The sequence below is a fragment of the Paramisgurnus dabryanus genome, chromosome 1 (assembly GCF_030506205.2).
Source record: "Paramisgurnus dabryanus chromosome 1, PD_genome_1.1, whole genome shotgun sequence".
Classification (NCBI taxonomy): Eukaryota; Metazoa; Chordata; class Actinopteri; order Cypriniformes; family Cobitidae; genus Paramisgurnus; species Paramisgurnus dabryanus.
The window spans coordinates 7160597-7179897 of record NC_133337.1 but is presented as its reverse complement, the minus strand read 5'-3'; the positions used below and the strand labels follow the sequence as shown (position 1 = coordinate 7179897).

The window sequence follows — 19301 nt, the reverse complement described above, 5'->3', positions numbered from 1 at the left end:
TATATGACTACTTTGTATTTTTAGAAATACAAAGCTGAGTTGTTCTGCCTGAGCAACTCAAGAGAATAGCTTTATATATATATATATATATATCCCAAAGAAGGTCAACACATTCCATATTTATTCTACTAGTGTCAAACCAAGAGGAACATTTTTTTTTTTTTTTTAGAAAAAGATGGCATCTTAACCCTGGAGAACCCAATAACCCTTCTCTTAGCATCAATTAACATTGGCCAAATTTGACCCGTGGGTTCTTCAGGGTTAAACTCTTTTGAGGTCATTAGATTTTAATTAGACATTAGGTTTATTTCTTAGGTTAAAGAGAGCCTGCAGGTTCCTGCTGTTGCTCAAGTGTAAGTGGAGGTCACACTTACTTCACACTTTTTTAAATACTGCATACTGGTTTCCTGTATTTTCTGGTTGTATTCTAAAGAGACTGAAATATAATTACATATGATCATTATACCATTGCAAAAACAACAAATCTAATGGTGGCATGCTGACTTAGACTTTTGCACACTGTATATTTACAAATGCGAGTTTATAACTTGTTAACATAAATGGCTATTTATCTTTAATGCAATCATACTGGTTCACCGTCTTTTCAAGACCGACCTGTGGAAGATTTTTTATTATATTTTAGTGAACAACATTTTGTGTGAACAAAGTAATATAGATTCAAAGTTGTTCTGTCATTGTAGTCTCATATCTGTAATGTGAAGACCAGCAGCCTATATATACAGCTACATGTATGCTGACCTTTACAAGTTGTACATCATATGCAGGATCTGAATGTGTGCATATGGGAAACCCAAATATGGGTAACTAAGACTTCAGTAGCTTAAAATGTATAGGCTGACATATGCAAAAATGAAGAAACAACACCAGTCAGGCATTAGGAATGCTAAAAGTAGCATATAGGAGGTGGCAACAACATTCACGCCAACTGTATATATCCATGGGCTCAAAATAAGACTGTTTAGTTGCTCTATAGACCAACTTGGCCTTGTACTTCTGACAGATAATAAAATCTATATTTTGGTAACAAAGCCAATTGCAAGAGTGAATATAGATACTGCAGAAACCACAACAACATATTTTCTTTTTGTTACAATTTAAAGGATGTTCCCCCAAACCCCATACTTATATCTTATCATGTTATTCCTTATTTCTTAATCCTGTTATTCTTTACTGTTTATTCTCTGTTCTAATTTTAACTTCCTTGTTTGCATCGTATAACTGTTTAAAAATGATTATTTATGTATCAGTATCCAGCATTCACTTAAAAGCCCATTTAAAGCACTTTAATTTATAGTTACAAGGTTTGAAAGGCATTTTGCTTAAGTGCTTCTGCAGACATTGCCATTTGGGTGTGGGGGGAGGCAACATTCTTCGTCCCCCTTGTGAATATCTACCCTTCTGAAGTGAGAACGAGGGGCAATTCAGCCATGTGTCATTATATACTGATGTCCTTTTGGTGCGAAGGGTCCAGGTGTGAATGGTCCTGGATTATGTAAATGACATGCATGATCAAGTTTGGCACCACATTCACAGACATTTAATTTAGAGGTGGTCGAAACCCCTTTCGATCGGATTGCTTTTGTAGTGTAAATGCACACGTGGTTTACTGTGTTCGAACAGCGACCACTTTCTCCCCGCCATTTATCTAATCTGAGGCCTATTCACATGATTATACTTGAGTCTTTTATATTCTAATGAATAGAAATATCCCACAGAGATTAAAGATGGGCTTTTGAAAGTAACAAAGTTGAGGTGGTCTGTGTGGAGCATTGGTATTGTTTTTTTCTCTTTATCTCTCACTGCCGGTTCTGTCAGTGTTTTATGGCCCCTCTTAGCTCAAATTTATGCCGCCTTGAATTCTTTGTAATGGTAGCCTAAACTAAATTGTTTTTCACATATCCTTTAGGCATTTTTCCAATAGTTACACACTGGTAAAATACACTGTAAAAAGTAAAAGTTGAATTAACTTAAAAAATTACTTCAATTGATTACACCTTAAAAAATTCAACTTAATTGTTCTCACTTTCAGTGAAAAAATGAAGTTAAAATAGCTTACTTTTTTGGTGTTACAAATTGATTTTTTGTGAGAACATTTAAAGTAAGAAAATTTGTTGGGTTTACTCAACCCTTACGAAATAAAGACACAATCAGACCAAGGACAGAGTTTTCAAACTTGCGAGGGAGAGAGCTAGGTAGCCTTATCACTCATGCTCACTCTCACCACCCATACATTAAACGCATACTGAAATGTAATCAAGATCATGTGACAACTATGTGTGCATATATATAATAAGGACAGTTAATCATGTTTAACAATACGTGGAAACATATGCAAGGTGCAGGATGTAAGACAAACATCACCTACGTGACAGAGAAGGAAAAAACATATTTTTCATTTATCACTCTCTGACTGTAGGAAAGCAGCTTAAAGCAGAAATAAATCATACAGAATGTTAACAAAATAATAGCAGCATAGTGAAAATCTCTTTTTCCTATACAAATTTGAATAGGTTTAAGTAAAAAATAAAACACATAAAATATTGATTTTAAAAAATTTTTTTTTAAGTAGATCCAACTTTTACTTCTTACGGCACTAACTGTGCACCAATATATCAATGAACAATATTATATAGATATATGTTGGTAACATTTTACAATAATGTTGGAATAAATTCTAACCAGGTCTAGGAATATGTTTCATAGTCTGGAGGTCTGAGCCGAGCAGCAGATATGTCTGATATCAGGGGCTATGAAAGACAAAGACACTGAATGCTGTTTAAATCATAGCCATATGTTTATTGCAAAAGGTACACAAGATATAGAGATAAAAGAGGAAGTATTAATCAGACAGAGGATGGAAAATTATCATCTTGTGATCATCCCTCAGACATACAAGTCTGGTTAATGATGCATTGTATGGTTCATAGACACAAATATAGCAGAACAGGGAAGTTAAACTAAGCACAAGAAAGTCTGCTCATGTCAACCTGATAATATGATCTAGTAATATGATACTGACATTAACAAGAATTAATAAATGCGGAAAACTATATTGTTCATTGTTTGTTCATGGTAGTTAATGCATTTATTAATGTTTACTAATGCAACCTTATTGTAAAGTGTTAAATTTACTTTTAATAATACTTAAATAATAAACACTACTCTCTTGTTTTCTTGATTAACATAAACTATAGATCAAACATTTAAAGTCACTTGACTGAAATAATTATCATGGTCTTAAAACCTTCTGATGATGATATAAAGGTGTTATCCATAAAATTTTGTAGAAGAAACATAATTGTGCTAATATATGACATTCTGTCATTAAAAAACAACTTCTTGTTTTATTTTAATATTTTTGATGATTTTACATTTATTCTAAAGTTATTTATGGTAATCATACAAAAAACCCAATCATTTTAAGTTGAATCATATCCATTTTATTGTATTCAGTGAAATCATATTGTTAGTTTTATTCTTTAGTTAGTTTTACTTCCAGTGGGTGACCTGCTATCTTATCTGCTGACCAGCTCGGTTGTGCAATTACGGTCTCGTTTTACTGCTCTGTTCTCTCCTTTGTAAGTCGCTTTCATTTCCTCTTTTATCTGTATAGATAAACCTCTGTAAAATAAAGACTTTGTCTGAACTGCACATCTTGTGGTTGCATCATGCACAGTACTCCATTGAATAACTCAGATCAATCCTTTTGACACTTTTATTTTAACAAATATAATAACAGTGACTAACCTCAAACCTTTAACCGGTTGTATACATGGATTATAGCTTACGGTATTGTACCAAAGGATCCAATGAATAAGGTGCACTCTCCTAGTCGACCACAGGAAATTTAAATGGATCTACATCAGGGGTGGAAAACCCTGGTCCTGGAGCGCCACTGTCCTGCAGAGTTTTGTTCCAACCCTAATTAAACACACCTGAAAAATCAAATTAAAGTCTGCAGGATCACATGGAAATGAAGTTCAGGTGTGTTTGATTAGGGTTGGAACTAAACTATCCGTGTGTCTCAATTCGTTCCCTAGCTCCCAAGGTCGTGAATCAGTATATTGTGTACACAGGTTCGGGCACTGGTAAGGACCCTAGCTCACTTCACATTGGGACAATGTTCACTTATTTTTCTGTCACGTGGCTGCTTAAGCGCGTTGTAATCACTCACAGCTGTTACTCATCAACAACCGGCAAAACCAACATCTCTCTGACTTAATTTTAAAAACAGTACATTGTGAAAAATGCTGTCACTATTCTCTTACATATCTGTGAATAAAATTGGAGGCATATAATTACATTTTAAATGTAATAAATATATTTACAATTTTAAATAAATATTATTACTTTAAATATTGATTAGATTGTGGTTCCTTACTGTGTAGCAATGTGTGTTTATATTTACAACTAAAACAAACGTTTGTCTTTATAAAAGTTCTGTAACATTTCATAAAGTTTATTGCGTTGGATCACGTGATGTTCGGTTGGCGAGCTTCAGAAAAGGTCACGTGATTTCAGGTTAGGGAACATAGGGACCATCGATGCTCACTGGTTTTTGCGTTGCATTGTGGGAATTTTTAGGGAACGAACGTTCCAGTGCACTGGACGGATTTTGCGATTGAGACAGCCCTTAAAATGGCCGACTCCCTGATCAGTGCCCTGACTACTGAACAAGGGAGCTGATTGAGACACACGGTATGCAGGACAGTGCCCCTCCAGGACCCAGGGTTCCCCACTCCTGATCTACATGATTTAATTATACAAGGCTTACAACCAACAAGTCCTCCAACTCATACGACCTATGTGGTCGTCTGCACTATTGGCTCTCATGACCGACTGCATCATGTTCTAATGTTCTGGTTTATATTTGAATGATATCTGATTTTTTGCGTTGCTTTTAAGGATTTCTTTATATAAAGTGATTGTATGGCTTCAGTTCGCAAAGTTTGCAACGAAAGAGCAGAAGGAAAAACAACTCAGCCCAACCAAGAAGATATCATCTCTAAAACAAGACATATGATTAGATTGATTAGGAAAGAAGAATGAATGAATAAAATATTGATGATGTTAGTAAAGGAAATTATAAGACATAATAGTTTTAGTTTGAACTTGCAGGTGCAAATTTTGGCAGGCGAGGTTGAGGCTTTAACTGAATAAGGCTTCAACACTGTCTGAGTGTTTGAACTTTACATCCTGTGTGGCTCGAAAGAAATGTATGAAGCGGTTATTTAAAAGTTCAAGTGTAGGTCATCTGCACGTTTAGCTTTGCAATAGAACTTGCTAAACCACAAATGTATTAAGTGTTAGGCTGAACCATACAGAGTAGAAAAGATGCTGCTATTACAGTATGGGGGGTGCAGGGTGAAAAGAGGCCCCTATGTATATTTCCATTTTTGCTTTGCAAAATGTCATGAGTTTGATTCTGACTAAATCTCAAAAGAGTGCTTAACAGTAGTGAGAAACTCAGGAGGTGATTTGATGAATTTATGCCCAAATAAAGTGGGTTTATGCCCAAGGTTCCTTGATATCTGACAGTGCAGTCAATCCAATGGTGAAAAGAAATCTTTTGCTTTGCATCACAATTTTGGGTTGATGAAATGTGTATGTTAGGAAGTTTGGCAACACAAGCGAGCAGGGCCGGATTGTCCATAGATGGGATTGGGCGAGTGCCCTGGGGAACCAGGTGATAGGGGGCACCAAAGGCTCCAGACTGCAACCCAATGGATCTAGTTTTTGAGACGGCATAAGCATTTTTTTTACAAGTACACTGTAAAAAATATATTTAATCAATGACTTATTAGTCATTTTGCTATTTGGATAACACTGGATATAACTGATTACTTTATAGTTAAAGGGGACATATGATGAAAATCAAACTTTCATTAAACTGGTTTATTAAACTTTTCCATGTTTAAGTGTTATAATTGGGTCCCCAGTGCTTCTATCAACCTAGAAAATGTAAAAAATTAACCCATTAACTTTGCTTTAATAAACCATTCTCTGCAAGCATATGAAAAAATGGCCCTTTAAAATTTGGCTTCCCTTGTGATGTCAGAAGGGGATAATACCGCCCTTAAATCTGCACTATCCAACCACAGCACTGGCATTTAGTGAAGATATCAGCTCATTTGCCTTTAAAGTGACAAACCCAAAATGGCACATTTTTGCTCACACCTACTAAGTGTCAAATTCAACATGTTATAATAAATTATCTGTGGGGTATTTTGAGCTCAAACTTTATGTAATCTGGAGACACCAAAGATTTCACATCTTAAAAGTCTTGTGAAATGTCCCCTTTAAATAAAATAAATATATAGTTAATAAAATAATGCATTTTACCAGCAACATATCAATAACAACCTAACTGTATGATTGTGATTGTATTTACTAGCCGCTGACCTAAGATGAGCATAGGAAATCTCCGTGGCTAATTTGAAAGACATCTATATTTTGCAGATATGTTGTACCTTTTGTTTTGTTATCTTATGATTAGAATTAGTTAATGGGGTTGTTTGATTCTTTGGTTCGTAACTTACTATTCTGAAAGTTTGATCAATTCTGCATAATGATGTAGACTTGGAATTAAGCCTTTTCCCCTTTATTATTTGATTCACGGGTCCGGACACCAATTGTCTTGCCAAGAAAATTCTTTAATATATATATGTCAGGAGAGAAACCAGTAAAGATGTTCTATCTATGACAGCCTATACATTTCTTTGATTCTCCCGTCATCCCTTAGTTTCTCTGGGGTGGTACAGTAAGGTTTGAGCTTTTATACATCACAGAAAGACTTCCTTGTAAGGTAGAAAAACATGTTGCTTAAGCATCTCAAATATAGAACATATATGTCATGCTAACACATGGCACAGTCCACTCCTATGTTAAGATACTATTCTTAGTGTATACTTTTGTGGTGCTTTGCAAACTGTACACATCTGACATGTCATGATCAGAACGTATTACCCTCTTTCAATCCCCTGACATGTGATCCATACTATCTATAGTCTCGTTCATTCAAACACATGCATTTAACACTCCATAAGATAACACAACTGATTATGAATATAAAGAATAATAATACATAATATATAATATATAATAATGAAATCATATTAAAATAATACATTTTAATAAAAGAATACATTTAATAATGAAAGACTAAATTTTAAGTCTTCAGTATCACTTCTTTATATGGGCACTTCCCCCGGAAAACCCCGCCCACCTGTCAATCAACGGGAGACGCTAGAACTTGCAAACATCTTATCACGCCACTCAGCTTTGTTTAATTTCAAAACTCAACAATGGCACGAAAGATGAAGTGTGTTTTTGGATGTAAGGAGAAGAAATCCAGCCTCATGAAAACAATGGATATAGTTTATTATCCGGGGTAGCAGCGGAGTTTTGCGTGTGTGTTTGATGCGGTGGATTTTCCCAACCGGGTCATGACGAGTTGCACGCGGTAAGTAAGACTTCTGTCTTATGTTGGAAATAGTCGCATGCATATTATATAAATGACACGAACATGTAGTGAATCATAAGTTAAAACAGTGTTGTATAGTGTTACATGACTCACACTCGCTCCACCCGCGGTATAACTCCTCCTCCTTCATTTTTTTGTACGTTATCGGAAAGATTCGGTAAAGCTCATTTTCTTTTATAAATCTGATTAAACTAAAGACTCTTCGGAGATATAAAGGATGTCATACTACTCTATAGGTACTCCAGATTAACATCAGAAATGCAGAAACAGCGTGTGTTACGTGAGCTTTAAGAATAAAATACTCAAGCCGTAGGTTTCATTTTCAAAAGATAAGACTTTTATTAACCAGACAAATAAAAACGGAGCAGTCCTGCAAAAACTCCAAGAGTCACTGAAAACCTTTTCCCTGTACCACAGTATTTAAGCCTGTCTTCGCACGCATATGCTTCTATTCCCAAGGGTTTGTAACATTAAGAAACATATGGTTTATATCATATAGAAACACATGGTGGTCACATTCCTGGGACTGTAGGTCCCCTACCCTCTACATCAGGGGTTCTCAAAGTTTACATTCAAAGGTCCAAATCTGAATTCCCATAATTTTCATAGGTCCGGAAAAACTTTATGTAAATCTTTTGTTTATATAACAAATCAACACAAATAGTTTGGGAAAAACATAAGTGTATTTTGCATTTAAAGTTAAAAATATTTTTTTTAAACAAACACAAGAAATATGCCAAAAGTAACCAGGTGCAAAATACAGAGCAACCTAATTAGAGAAATGGCACATTTTGTTCTCCATCATATGCATAAACCATAGCAAAAAAGTGTGGTTGGTAGGCAGAGACACTGACCAAAATTAGGGGTGCACCTATAAATTGGCTGATGATGCTTGCTATGCTTCTCAATGAATTACGGTGAAATGCCGCTACATCCAAAAGCCAGGGGGCGCTCGTGGGCAGAAACGTAATATGTGCTGCAGACGAAGAACCAGACACACAGAGCTCCAGGAAATGGCTTAAGGATATATTTATATTGCTGTTCTTCAAACCTTTTCAGGTATTTTCATGATAATAAAGAATATGTATAAGATTATGTTTGACGAGTGTTGCTTTTTTAAATGCATGTTTTAAACGACTCAGACCAACAGTGATTTCAGATTGATAAGGACTTACTGATCAAAAGCCGTAGTACATGAAGTAGCTGTGCATAATATCTGGGTGTGATGGCTACAGCGTCACACAGGAAATTTTTAAATAACTCGTTTTATTTTCAGACCAGGAATACTCTTAAATCTAAAAAGAAAAAAAAAACTAAACGAATGGTTTACAAGTTTTATATGCATTTGTAAAGTAAATGCACACATTTAATCAATCACATAGAAATTAATGCACTTGTACTATGAAGTGGACGCGGGTCCGGATCAAGTTGCCGTCGGGTCCGGATCCGGACCGGAGTCCGGACTTTGAGAACCCCTGCTCTACATGATCACATCTGGTGATCATCAGTACCCCCTCCATTTTCCTCTTCTCCTTCTCTCTCTCTCTCTCTCTCTCTCTCTCTCTCTCTCTCTCTCTTTCTCCTCAAGCATTTCTCTGTTATTAAACTCTTAATTTTCTTTCTTTTAGTTTATATTTTTATTTAGTTATTTAATTATTTAGTTTATATCACTTATTTATTTTAATCAATCATTTAAACTAAAATTATTCAATTTCTAGAGGTAGCTGTGTACTTCACTATAATAATTAATATTTTTGGCTACAATAACTCCACAAAATCTTCAAATATCATCTTTAATACCCAGCATTTATAACTCTTATTCTTATTCTAGTCTCTTATTCTTATCGTATTCATACTTATATTCTCACTCATATTCACATACTTTCAAACTGTATTCCCTTTCCACAGTTTTAAACATTCATTCACTCCACCTCTCTGTGCCCTCTGCAGAGCCACAGGAGAAAGACACACCCACTACTCACTCAGCCCCCACTTTTCCTCATCTAAGACATGCACTCACAGACTCATGCTATATACACTCTCACACAGAAACAAATACAATTAAATAAAACAAAACTGTACTTTTCCTAAAGTACCTTGCTAACTAAAACAAAATAACCACTACACTTCCTCAACGTGGTTATACGACTAAAACAACAGAACCATTACACTAAGTGATACATATAACTGGTTATATCCATACAGAAAAACATAAAAACATAATGGTAAAGTATTTGATACACATATTCGGATTAAAACAAACCACTTCACATGCAACTTTATAATTACCATTATAAGCTTATCATTGTGAATCAGAGCAAGGAGACGGTTTATGTTGCTTATAATAACAGATTATTGTTCATTTATAACCAGATATAGTTACGTATTATAGTTTATTTACTTATTCATTTTTGATTAATCTATATAAAAGTGAATCAATCTCCAGTTCACTTAACCAGTATGTTTTTGGGCTGTGGGAGGAAACCTGAGTAACCAGAGTAAACCAACATCTACTCAGAAAGACCTCCTGACCCAGCCGAACCGGAGACCTTCTTGCTGTGAGGTAACAATGCTACTGAGGCAATGTGCCGACCATTTGACAGCTTTATGCATGCCCTGAAGTGATGTTTTCATTCAAACAATGATACCACAGTCTTTACCAAAGAGCATTTTTGCTTATATATATATATATATTTTAATATAAACCATACCATAAAACATATAATAAAAATAGAATATATCAATCTACAGGAATCTGGCTAAACAAATGACATAAAAACAGTGTTGCAGGCCCATTCATTTTTATTTAGGCATTTTAGAGCTGGAATTCAGTTTGGTTATAAAATTGGAGTAACAGGACATTGTTCTGCCTGATCCAGGAACAGTGTTTGGAACATGTGGTTGTAAAAGCTGGGGTGATATCGACAAGCCCTCTCACAGTCAGGGCTAAAATTTACCTCCAGTATCTGGGGCTGCATTACACGATCTCCTGAAGAAAAAATATACTATGTGAAATTCTGAGATGTTAATGCAAACTACCAACAACACAATACTTTTTGTACTTTTTATGTGGCCCCGTCCCAGTTTGTAGATGTTTTAGGAGTCCAAGCTGAGACAAAGAGATGTCTGATGTACTGATAGAACATAACTGATAAATAACTAAACTTATATTAAAAAAAAACACATGTAAGGAATTTTTGGAAACACTGCGAAACTCTTAGAAAGGATTTACACATCTTTGTGCGTTAAGCTTTTAGGTTTGAACCCAAAGAAGACCATTCACATAAATGTTTTCTTTCCGTAAAAGCCATAAGATTCATTACTTAATTTTAATCTCTTTTAATGTATAAGTTACACAAAGGACACACTGGATCCTTCTTTATTACCTGTAGTTGGAAATGAGTGTAGTAAAAATTAACCACCATGCAAATGTACCTTCTGCAGTCTGGTCCCACTTTAACATGAGATCAATGGCATAAATGGCTCTTGAGGACGGATAGGGACAGATTCCGTATGGAGCCGGACGACAGGAGGCTGCCTGGAAGAGCTCAGAAAAAGCTTTGAAGATATCCGCCTAGAAAAACAAACCAATAAATATAAAAATATACATTTATATGAATATATACAGAATAAACAGAAATGCAGATATATAAGAGGCCAGGACGAATTAAGCTGTACCTCAACTTGTTTCCATGGATACTGCGGATACTGGCTTTCGAACATGGGAATGAAGTCATCATAGTGAATCTGTTAAGATAAATGAAACTACAGTACATCTGAGCTAACTTTACAGCCCTAAGTAGTCAGGTTTCTGAGAAAAACATTTCATATCATCAACGCAGTGCATTTATCTGGTAAACTGATTCACATGATTTTTAAACATGCTTATCAAAAGAAAGTGAAAGAACATAAAGTAACTAACAGAAAACACATCACACTTCTTCTGCAGCTGGTTATTTTCAGGATGAGAAAAACGTGTTTGATTCCTGGAAGCTGTTGATTTTGTGTTTGAGTACCAAGAAGAAAAGGCAAACAAGTGCATATATGTCAGGTTTTCTACCTGTCTGAGCTGCACATTTTCAGCATAGTTCATCACTGTGTAATGCTTCTGATAGTCATCGAGATGATCCAGCGAGAAAGGTCTGAAAGAGTGAGGAAGACATTGTCATGTGTTTGGTTATGAATGCATGATATGACATTCATACATTATACTGTATGACACTGGCATTATATGTGAGCGACCCCTACACTTATAGGATTTTGTTTCTCTTTCCCTGTCTCTTTTTTGAACCTGAGGAACTGGGTCCTGCTGCCGTGAAGCTCCTCAAACTACTGATCTACTGGCCTCCCATCATCGTAATTGTAAGGAGTCCAAATATGACCCCATCCATCCGTTTGGCCCAACGACGGAATCCAAACGGCATGGCCGGTTTATAGCGCATTCGGTCTTTTCCGGTGCTTCCGGTTTTAACATTACGCAACTTAATATCTGACTCCAAAGATATGAAACGTATTGTAATATGAATCAAATTGATGTAAATATAGAATTTGGATAAACGTTTGATCATTCTATTTAACTCATGTTAACATTGAACTCATTCATTCGATTACCCATGTCGTATCGGTCCACATCGGCCGTTATGCAGATTCCGAACACATATTTGACCGTACTAGAAGTTATGACTAACACAATTTAACAATGCCGCTCCCGCAATCTCTTGCTAAATGTCCCAAAATAGCCTCATGCAACCGTTTGTATACAACTTAGTACAAAATTCACACTATAACCAGAGGTTCGGGCTTAGCACCATCTAGCCGAATATAGTTAAATCATATTACTATATACAACTTAATTATAGCAGAAATCATGACCAGCGGTTATGACTTATCACTCCGATAGCCCACATACAAATACGATTACCCAACAACTTAGTGAAAGTTAAATAATTAATCTACCATGCAATAACTAGAGGTTCATGACTAAAGCAATTTTAACAATACCGCTTCATGTGTACGGACTCTCATTAAAACGTATCCATATAGCCTCACACAATATGTTATATACAACTTAATTCAAAGCCTTACAATGATCAGAGGTTCGGGCATAGCACCGTCTAGCCGAATATAGTTAAATCCTATTACTATATACAACTTAATCAAAGTAAAGGAAATGATTAGAGGTTATGACTCATCACCCTGATGGCCCACATATAAACACGACTGCGTAACAACTTAGTTAGAGGTAGAACTTAATTAACATGAATTAACCCCGATCAAAGATATGTGGTAACAAAGGATATCGTAATACTTTATAGTAACTTAGAAGAGTCAATAATACAGAGCAAATTAGAATGAATGCAAATGTAACAATTTATTAACCAGGTAGGTAAAACATAATTCAGAAGCCAATTTACATTCCAATTCAAATACGAAACAAACAAAAAACCATTGCATACCTGGTAATGAGATGAAGATCTGGTTACAGATTCCTCAAAGTAAAATAAAAAGAAACATGATGCTGTATCAAAGATACAGCATCATGGGGGTACATTTCTAGATATCGAAAGTCCCGCCTAAGTCTTCTACACATCTCCTTAAATAACCAGAGAACAAAGCATCTAGGAGTTTGGTATTGATTGGTTGTTGTAAAATCAGGGGTGTAGCCTAATATACATACAGTGGGTGATTGGTCAACATGTCTAAGTTAGGAGTTGTCTCCCAACATTAGGTTAAGTTTACTTATTTATTGTCACAGATTAACATTGAATCCTGTTGTCATATTAACAAACCCAAATGTACCACTTGCATTAAAACACTTCATATAACACCAAACAAAACCAGTTTCACATTCTTTGTACATGTAGAATGTATTGCTTTTATAAAACATGAGGAGAGGGGGACAAGAAAGTGTGGTCGGGTGTGACTCTGTCCCACACCATGGGGTAACTGTCTTGGGGGGTAGATGTGAATTCTTTGAGGAAGGTTTCGGGGTAGATGTGAATTCTTTGTGGAGGGTTTCAGATGATAATTCAACAAGGAATTAGGAAGCGGTTTCCTGTGGATTCAGCCATTTGTTGCTGGCTTAAGGAAATACCTTTTGTCAGGGTTTGGCACCACCATTCAGCTCTTACAGCTCCGCCCATTTTGATCAAGTCGGAGAGACATAACAGTCCCGATGAGATCAACATACATCTCGGTGGTGTCCAATCCCTGTAGTGTTCGTAGTGTTCAAGTTCAGTGTGTCAACCAAGGCCTGTGTGCTTCGTTCGATGAATGTCCCATTCTTTCACGGAAACCACCTGTTCTAAGACGTTCTGTCTCTTTGAAGAAAGTTGTCACCTCTGAACGGTGAATTCAGACGTCGTCGGGTGGGGGTATTGACATTGACAATACATCACTGTGTGAAAACACTTGCACACCTTAAGGACCATTCATTGATTGAACACTGACCAATATCAATAGGCTTGGTAACACTATAACATGATAGTTAGGGCAAACCATAAATAAAATAAATAAACAACATAGCACATGATACCTTGATGTGGAAAGTGCAAGTGGTACGGTCTCACCAGGTCAAATATATCTGATCTATAAAATTACCAATGTTCTTTCCCACTGTTGTATTTGGAGTTTAGTTGAATTTAAATGTACTTGGTCTCTGGATATTGAAGAAGAAGATGCAAAAGATCAGGTTAAAACAACAAGGCATAACATTGAGGTATGCATATTATAAAATAAAACCCAGAAAATAAAATGTTAAAATAACCTTGAGATATGCATGTTACAGATTGTATGAAAATAAAACCCAGGAATGGTTAAAATGATCTTCAGGTATGCATATTATAGATTGTATGAAAATAAACCCAGAAAATGTAAAAATAACCTTCCTCAGGTATGCATATTATAGATTGTATGAAAATAAAAAACGGAATATGGTAAAGTAAAATTGTTATGCATACTATAGTGTGTATCGATAATAGTGACAGTATAATACTGCTATAATAGATTTTGGTATGGGCTTTGTAGACCATATATAATAATAATAATAATAATAATAATAATAATAATAATAGGCACATAGTGTTGTAATCATTCCATACACACATCTACAATGAATGTTTCGAGGGAACTCTGAATTTTCTAATATAAGCACATTGTAGGCCTAAGATTAACTTAGAATTTGTTCAGAACATGTTGAGTCCATGAGAACAATTGAAGATTCAGAATCTCATGTTAGATTTCTATGTGTGCAGGTATGTGCCTATGTGTATATGTATCTGTATTTGTATGTGTGTATAGGCATGTTTATGAGTATGTGTAGTTCATACACTTGAAGATTTAGAATCTCAGATTTCAATGTGTTTGCGTGTATAGGTAGGTGTGTGAGTGTAGAGATATGTGAATATTTGTATAGGTGTGTGTGTGATCTCTGATCTGTTGGCTAAGTCACATTTGATATTAGGAGTTGAGTAAATGGTTTGATTGATTCTTGACAATTGTCTGTGCTGTTATTTAGTGATAAATTGAGGATCAGGGCGCCACTGGTCCTCACTTATGACAACAACAGTCAGATTATTGATTTGAGATTAAGACAGTAAGTTTGTTATTGCAATTAAAAACATAATTATCAAAGTGTGACTTTGCCATGTAAGTTTCTTATGAATGTTTTAGTTTTGCTAATATGGGTGTGAATGATATCACTTTAGCATATGTGTTAGATTAGATGGCTCTGTTGGTGTAACAGGAGAATGTTGGTTTTAAGTGTAGTGTTCAGTTTGGAATATGTTGGGTGGTGCGTGGTGATAAACATGATAGTTTTAAATGTCTTATATACAGAGCAAATTAAATGTCAAAGATAATAGTATTAAACTTAGAAAATTGCTCTTTATCAAGATTTCAGTAGACATTAAACTGATCAAATATCTGAAAAGAAAACCCAAAACAGATGCTTAAATTCAGAAAGTTTGAAATAATGACTAATTCTTGGTAAGTGAGTGTTCGCTATGTGATTTCATTTAACTGAGGCTATGTGTGAATACCATGCTGCAACAAAGGTGAGAAGGATAAATTGTGATGCAAATTTAGTCCTGTTGTTAAAACAGGGAGCCAGTTCGATATTATCGGTATGAGGTTGTAATCTGGCTCAATAAGTCTTCCAACACCAGTGTTTTTAGTTAGGAAACATGGTAAAAGTGCTACTGGATCCTGTTGTGAAGTAAAACATTTTCATTAATGCAATTAACACATTGTAGCCACATGGCATTTTTGTGCTCCTCTTTAGGGTCTGACTGCAGCTATACAAGGAATAGCAGAGCTTACCACATAGGAGACAAATCCTTCAACATAGAAACACATACGAAACAAACAACTAGAATGTGTTCTATAGAAATATCAATGCCTTACGATCAATTACAAATCAGAAAATGTAAACGGATCACTGCAATGAGAATGTTAAACACATGCTAACTGGCTGTTAAGCCACACAAGCATGTGCCCAATCTGTATTGGATTAAAAATGGGTTAGTGATTTCCAGTTGAATGGGTTTGGTTTACTATCACAAGTGTCATGTAATATTTAAGTGTTAAAACATGGCAACATGTGACAGCACATTCCGCCCTTTTGACACTGTATAGTGGACCAATTCTGTGGGTTTGGCCTGTGCAAGTTATTCCATAGTGCATTTAATGCACCACATTTTACCATCTGAGGCCTGTTTGGCCATTATAATATAATGTATATTGCAACTTCATCACAATATAGATTATATTACATTAAAATAGTATAAATTAAAAATACTTTCATTACTGATCTCTTTTAAGGAACACCAGGCTGGTGTTTGTAATTTGCAAGATGTTACTGTATCAATGTATTTGAATGTGAAAAGGTGTCAGCCCTGGACAGACTGGTGTGAGGCACAGATGTTCATTGGTTCATGCTAATGTATTTCTACAACAGTTTCAAGACTAAGAATTGTGTGGCCTTTCACATCTCTATAAAGCTGTACAAAACTGTCTTTAAACAAATTTTCACAGACTCATAAGGAAAGACTAAGCCAAGAACTTTTAACAGTCCTGGTGTTTATCAAGTTCTTAAATAACCCTTAGATTTACAGAAGGAAAATATGGTTACAGACAAATGTCTCTCTTAAAAACAGTGTTCTCTCTTGGGAACAATGGATAGCCCGTTATCTGAGTGGGGGGTAAGCCCTTTCATCTCAGTTGGGTGTCTCACAATGAGAGATAAGACCATTTGTGTTGGCCTAGAACAACATTGTATTTTCCTGCAACAATTTTAGGTTTTGCTTAATTGTATCTCATCAATGGAGGAATACATTGAATTAGAAGTTTGTAATTGTAATATGACTTACTGATTCCATTCTATCCTCATTCAATTCAGAGTGATCTTTTAGAAGGCTCACTCACAACAACTCATTTAAAATCATTTCCCTACTTGCTCCCTACTTGCTTAATGTCCAGCATTCAGTTACATTTCTCTATGCGTTGGGGATTTTTAAATCCAACAACGCTGCCTTCAATCATTCATACATTTCCTTCATTCTCCAGCTTCATTACAATATTACCTTTACTCATCAAATATAGATTGTACACTGATGTTTGCAGCATTTAAAAACCTTACTATCTGTGTGTTTTTCACATATAAATTGTCCAAGTCCTCCCTTCACATGCAAACACATTCATTGCATTGTAGTTTAAATCATCCAACATCATTTTTCAATTGTTAATGTTTTTTAGCTGTTTTCCCATGTTGTGCATTTGCTGTCACAACAGAAACAATTGTGTATAGGATTTGGTGATTTAAATTTAGATTCTAGATGTTTTCCTTGTTTGAGAATCAGAATAAATTTTGGATGATTTAACTCCAATGTAAGACAATCTTTTGTTTTCCGTAGGCACACAAACAAAAGATCTTAACAGAGCAAAGCAATTCATTCTTCATTTAGCATTGCACAGCATTTTCCTAATAATGTGGTTTCATTTCATTTTTAAGCCCCACCGGATTTGATTTCCAGTCTAACATTAGGTATATTTACAACCTATTTCATAAATGTGGGATGTTTAAAACATTCCCTTAAACATTTTTAAAAGGCAAAGAAAAGATTGACTTACCACATCAGCTGAAGAAATAGAAGAAGTTCAAACCTTTAGCTCCATGAAAAGACTCTTATTCTCCAGGGATCGAATCAGTCGTACTTTGTACATTTTGATAAGATTTCCACTGGTTGAATATCACGTCCCGGGAATCACCACTTTGTAAGGAGTCCAAATATGACCCCATCCATCCGTTTGGCCCAACGACGGAATCCAAACGGCATGGCCGGTTTATAGCGCATTCGGTCTTTTCCGGTGCTTCCGGTTTTAACATTACGCAACTTAATATCTGACTCCAAAGATATGAAACGTATTGTAATATGAATCAAATTGATGTAAATATAGAATTTGGATAAACGTTTGATCATTCTATTTAACTCATGTTAACATTGAACTCATTCATTCGATTACCCATGTCGTATCGGTCCACATCGGCCGTTATGCAGATTCCGAACACATATTTGACCGTACTAGAAGTTATGACTAACACAATTTAACAATGCCGCTCCCGCAATCTCTTGCTAAATGTCCCAAAATAGCCTCATGCAACCGTTTGTATACAACTTAGTACAAAATTCACACTATAACCAGAGGTTCGGGCTTAGCACCATCTAGCCGAATATAGTTAAATCATATTACTATATACAACTTAATTATAGCAGAAATCATGACCAGCGGTTATGACTTATCACTCCGATAGCCCACATACAAATACGATTACCCAACAACTTAGTGAAAGTTAAATAATTAATCTACCATGCAATAACTAGAGGTTCATGACTAAAGCAATTTTAACAATACCGCTTCATGTGTACGGACTCTCATTAAAACGTATCCATATAGCCTCACACAATATGTTATATACAACTTAATTCAAAGCCTTACAATGATCAGAGGTTCGGGCATAGCACCGTCTAGCCGAATATAGTTAAATCCTATTACTATATACAACTTAATCAAAGTAAAGGAAATGATTAGAGGTTATGACTCATCACCCTGATGGCCCACATATAAACACGACTGCGTAACAACTTAGTTAGAGGTAGAACTTAATTAACATGAATTAACCCCGATCAAAGATATGTGGTAACAAAGGATATCGTAATACTTTATAGTAACTTAGAAGAGTCAATAATACAGAGCAAATTAGAATGAATGCAAATGTAACAATTTATTAACCAGGTAGGTAAAACATAATTCAGAAGCCAATTTACATTCCAATTCAAATACGAAACAAACAAAAAACCATTGCATACCTGGTAATGAGATGAAGATCTGGTTACAGATTCCTCAAAGTAAAATAAAAAGAAACATGATGCTGTATCAAAGATACAGCATCATGGGGGTACATTTCTAGATATCGAAAGTCCCGCCTAAGTCTTCTACACATCTCCTTAAATAACCAGAGAACAAAGCATCTAGGAGTTTGGTATTGATTGGTTGTTGTAAAATCAGGGGTGTAGCCTAATATACATACAGTGGGTGATTGGTCAACATGTCTAAGTTAGGAGTTGTCTCCCAACATTAGGTTAAGTTTACTTATTTATTGTCACAGATTAACATTGAATCCTGTTGTCATATTAACAAACCCAAATGTACCACTTGCATTAAAACACTTCATATAACACCAAACAAAACCAGTTTCACATTCTTTGTACATGTAGAATGTATTGCTTTTATAAAACAT

The 19301-nt window shown here is 35.4% G+C and overlaps 1 protein-coding gene across 1 annotated transcript in view; it reads right to left on the bottom strand.

Annotated features, from left to right (window-relative positions):
• Positions 1-7853: 7853 nt before the first annotated feature.
• ttll12 (tubulin tyrosine ligase-like family, member 12) overlaps positions 7854-19301 on the bottom strand; it is a 100357-nt gene continuing 88909 nt past the window's right edge. The window contains exons 11-14 of the mRNA XM_065265585.2: positions 11565-11646; positions 11183-11251; positions 10940-11078; positions 7854-10493 (exon numbers count right to left, since the gene is read on the bottom strand). Coding sequence (XP_065121657.1) covers positions 10342-10493; positions 10940-11078; positions 11183-11251; positions 11565-11646 — 442 coding nt within the window. The 3' untranslated portion in view covers positions 7854-10341. The remainder of the gene's footprint in view (positions 10494-10939; positions 11079-11182; positions 11252-11564; positions 11647-19301) is intronic.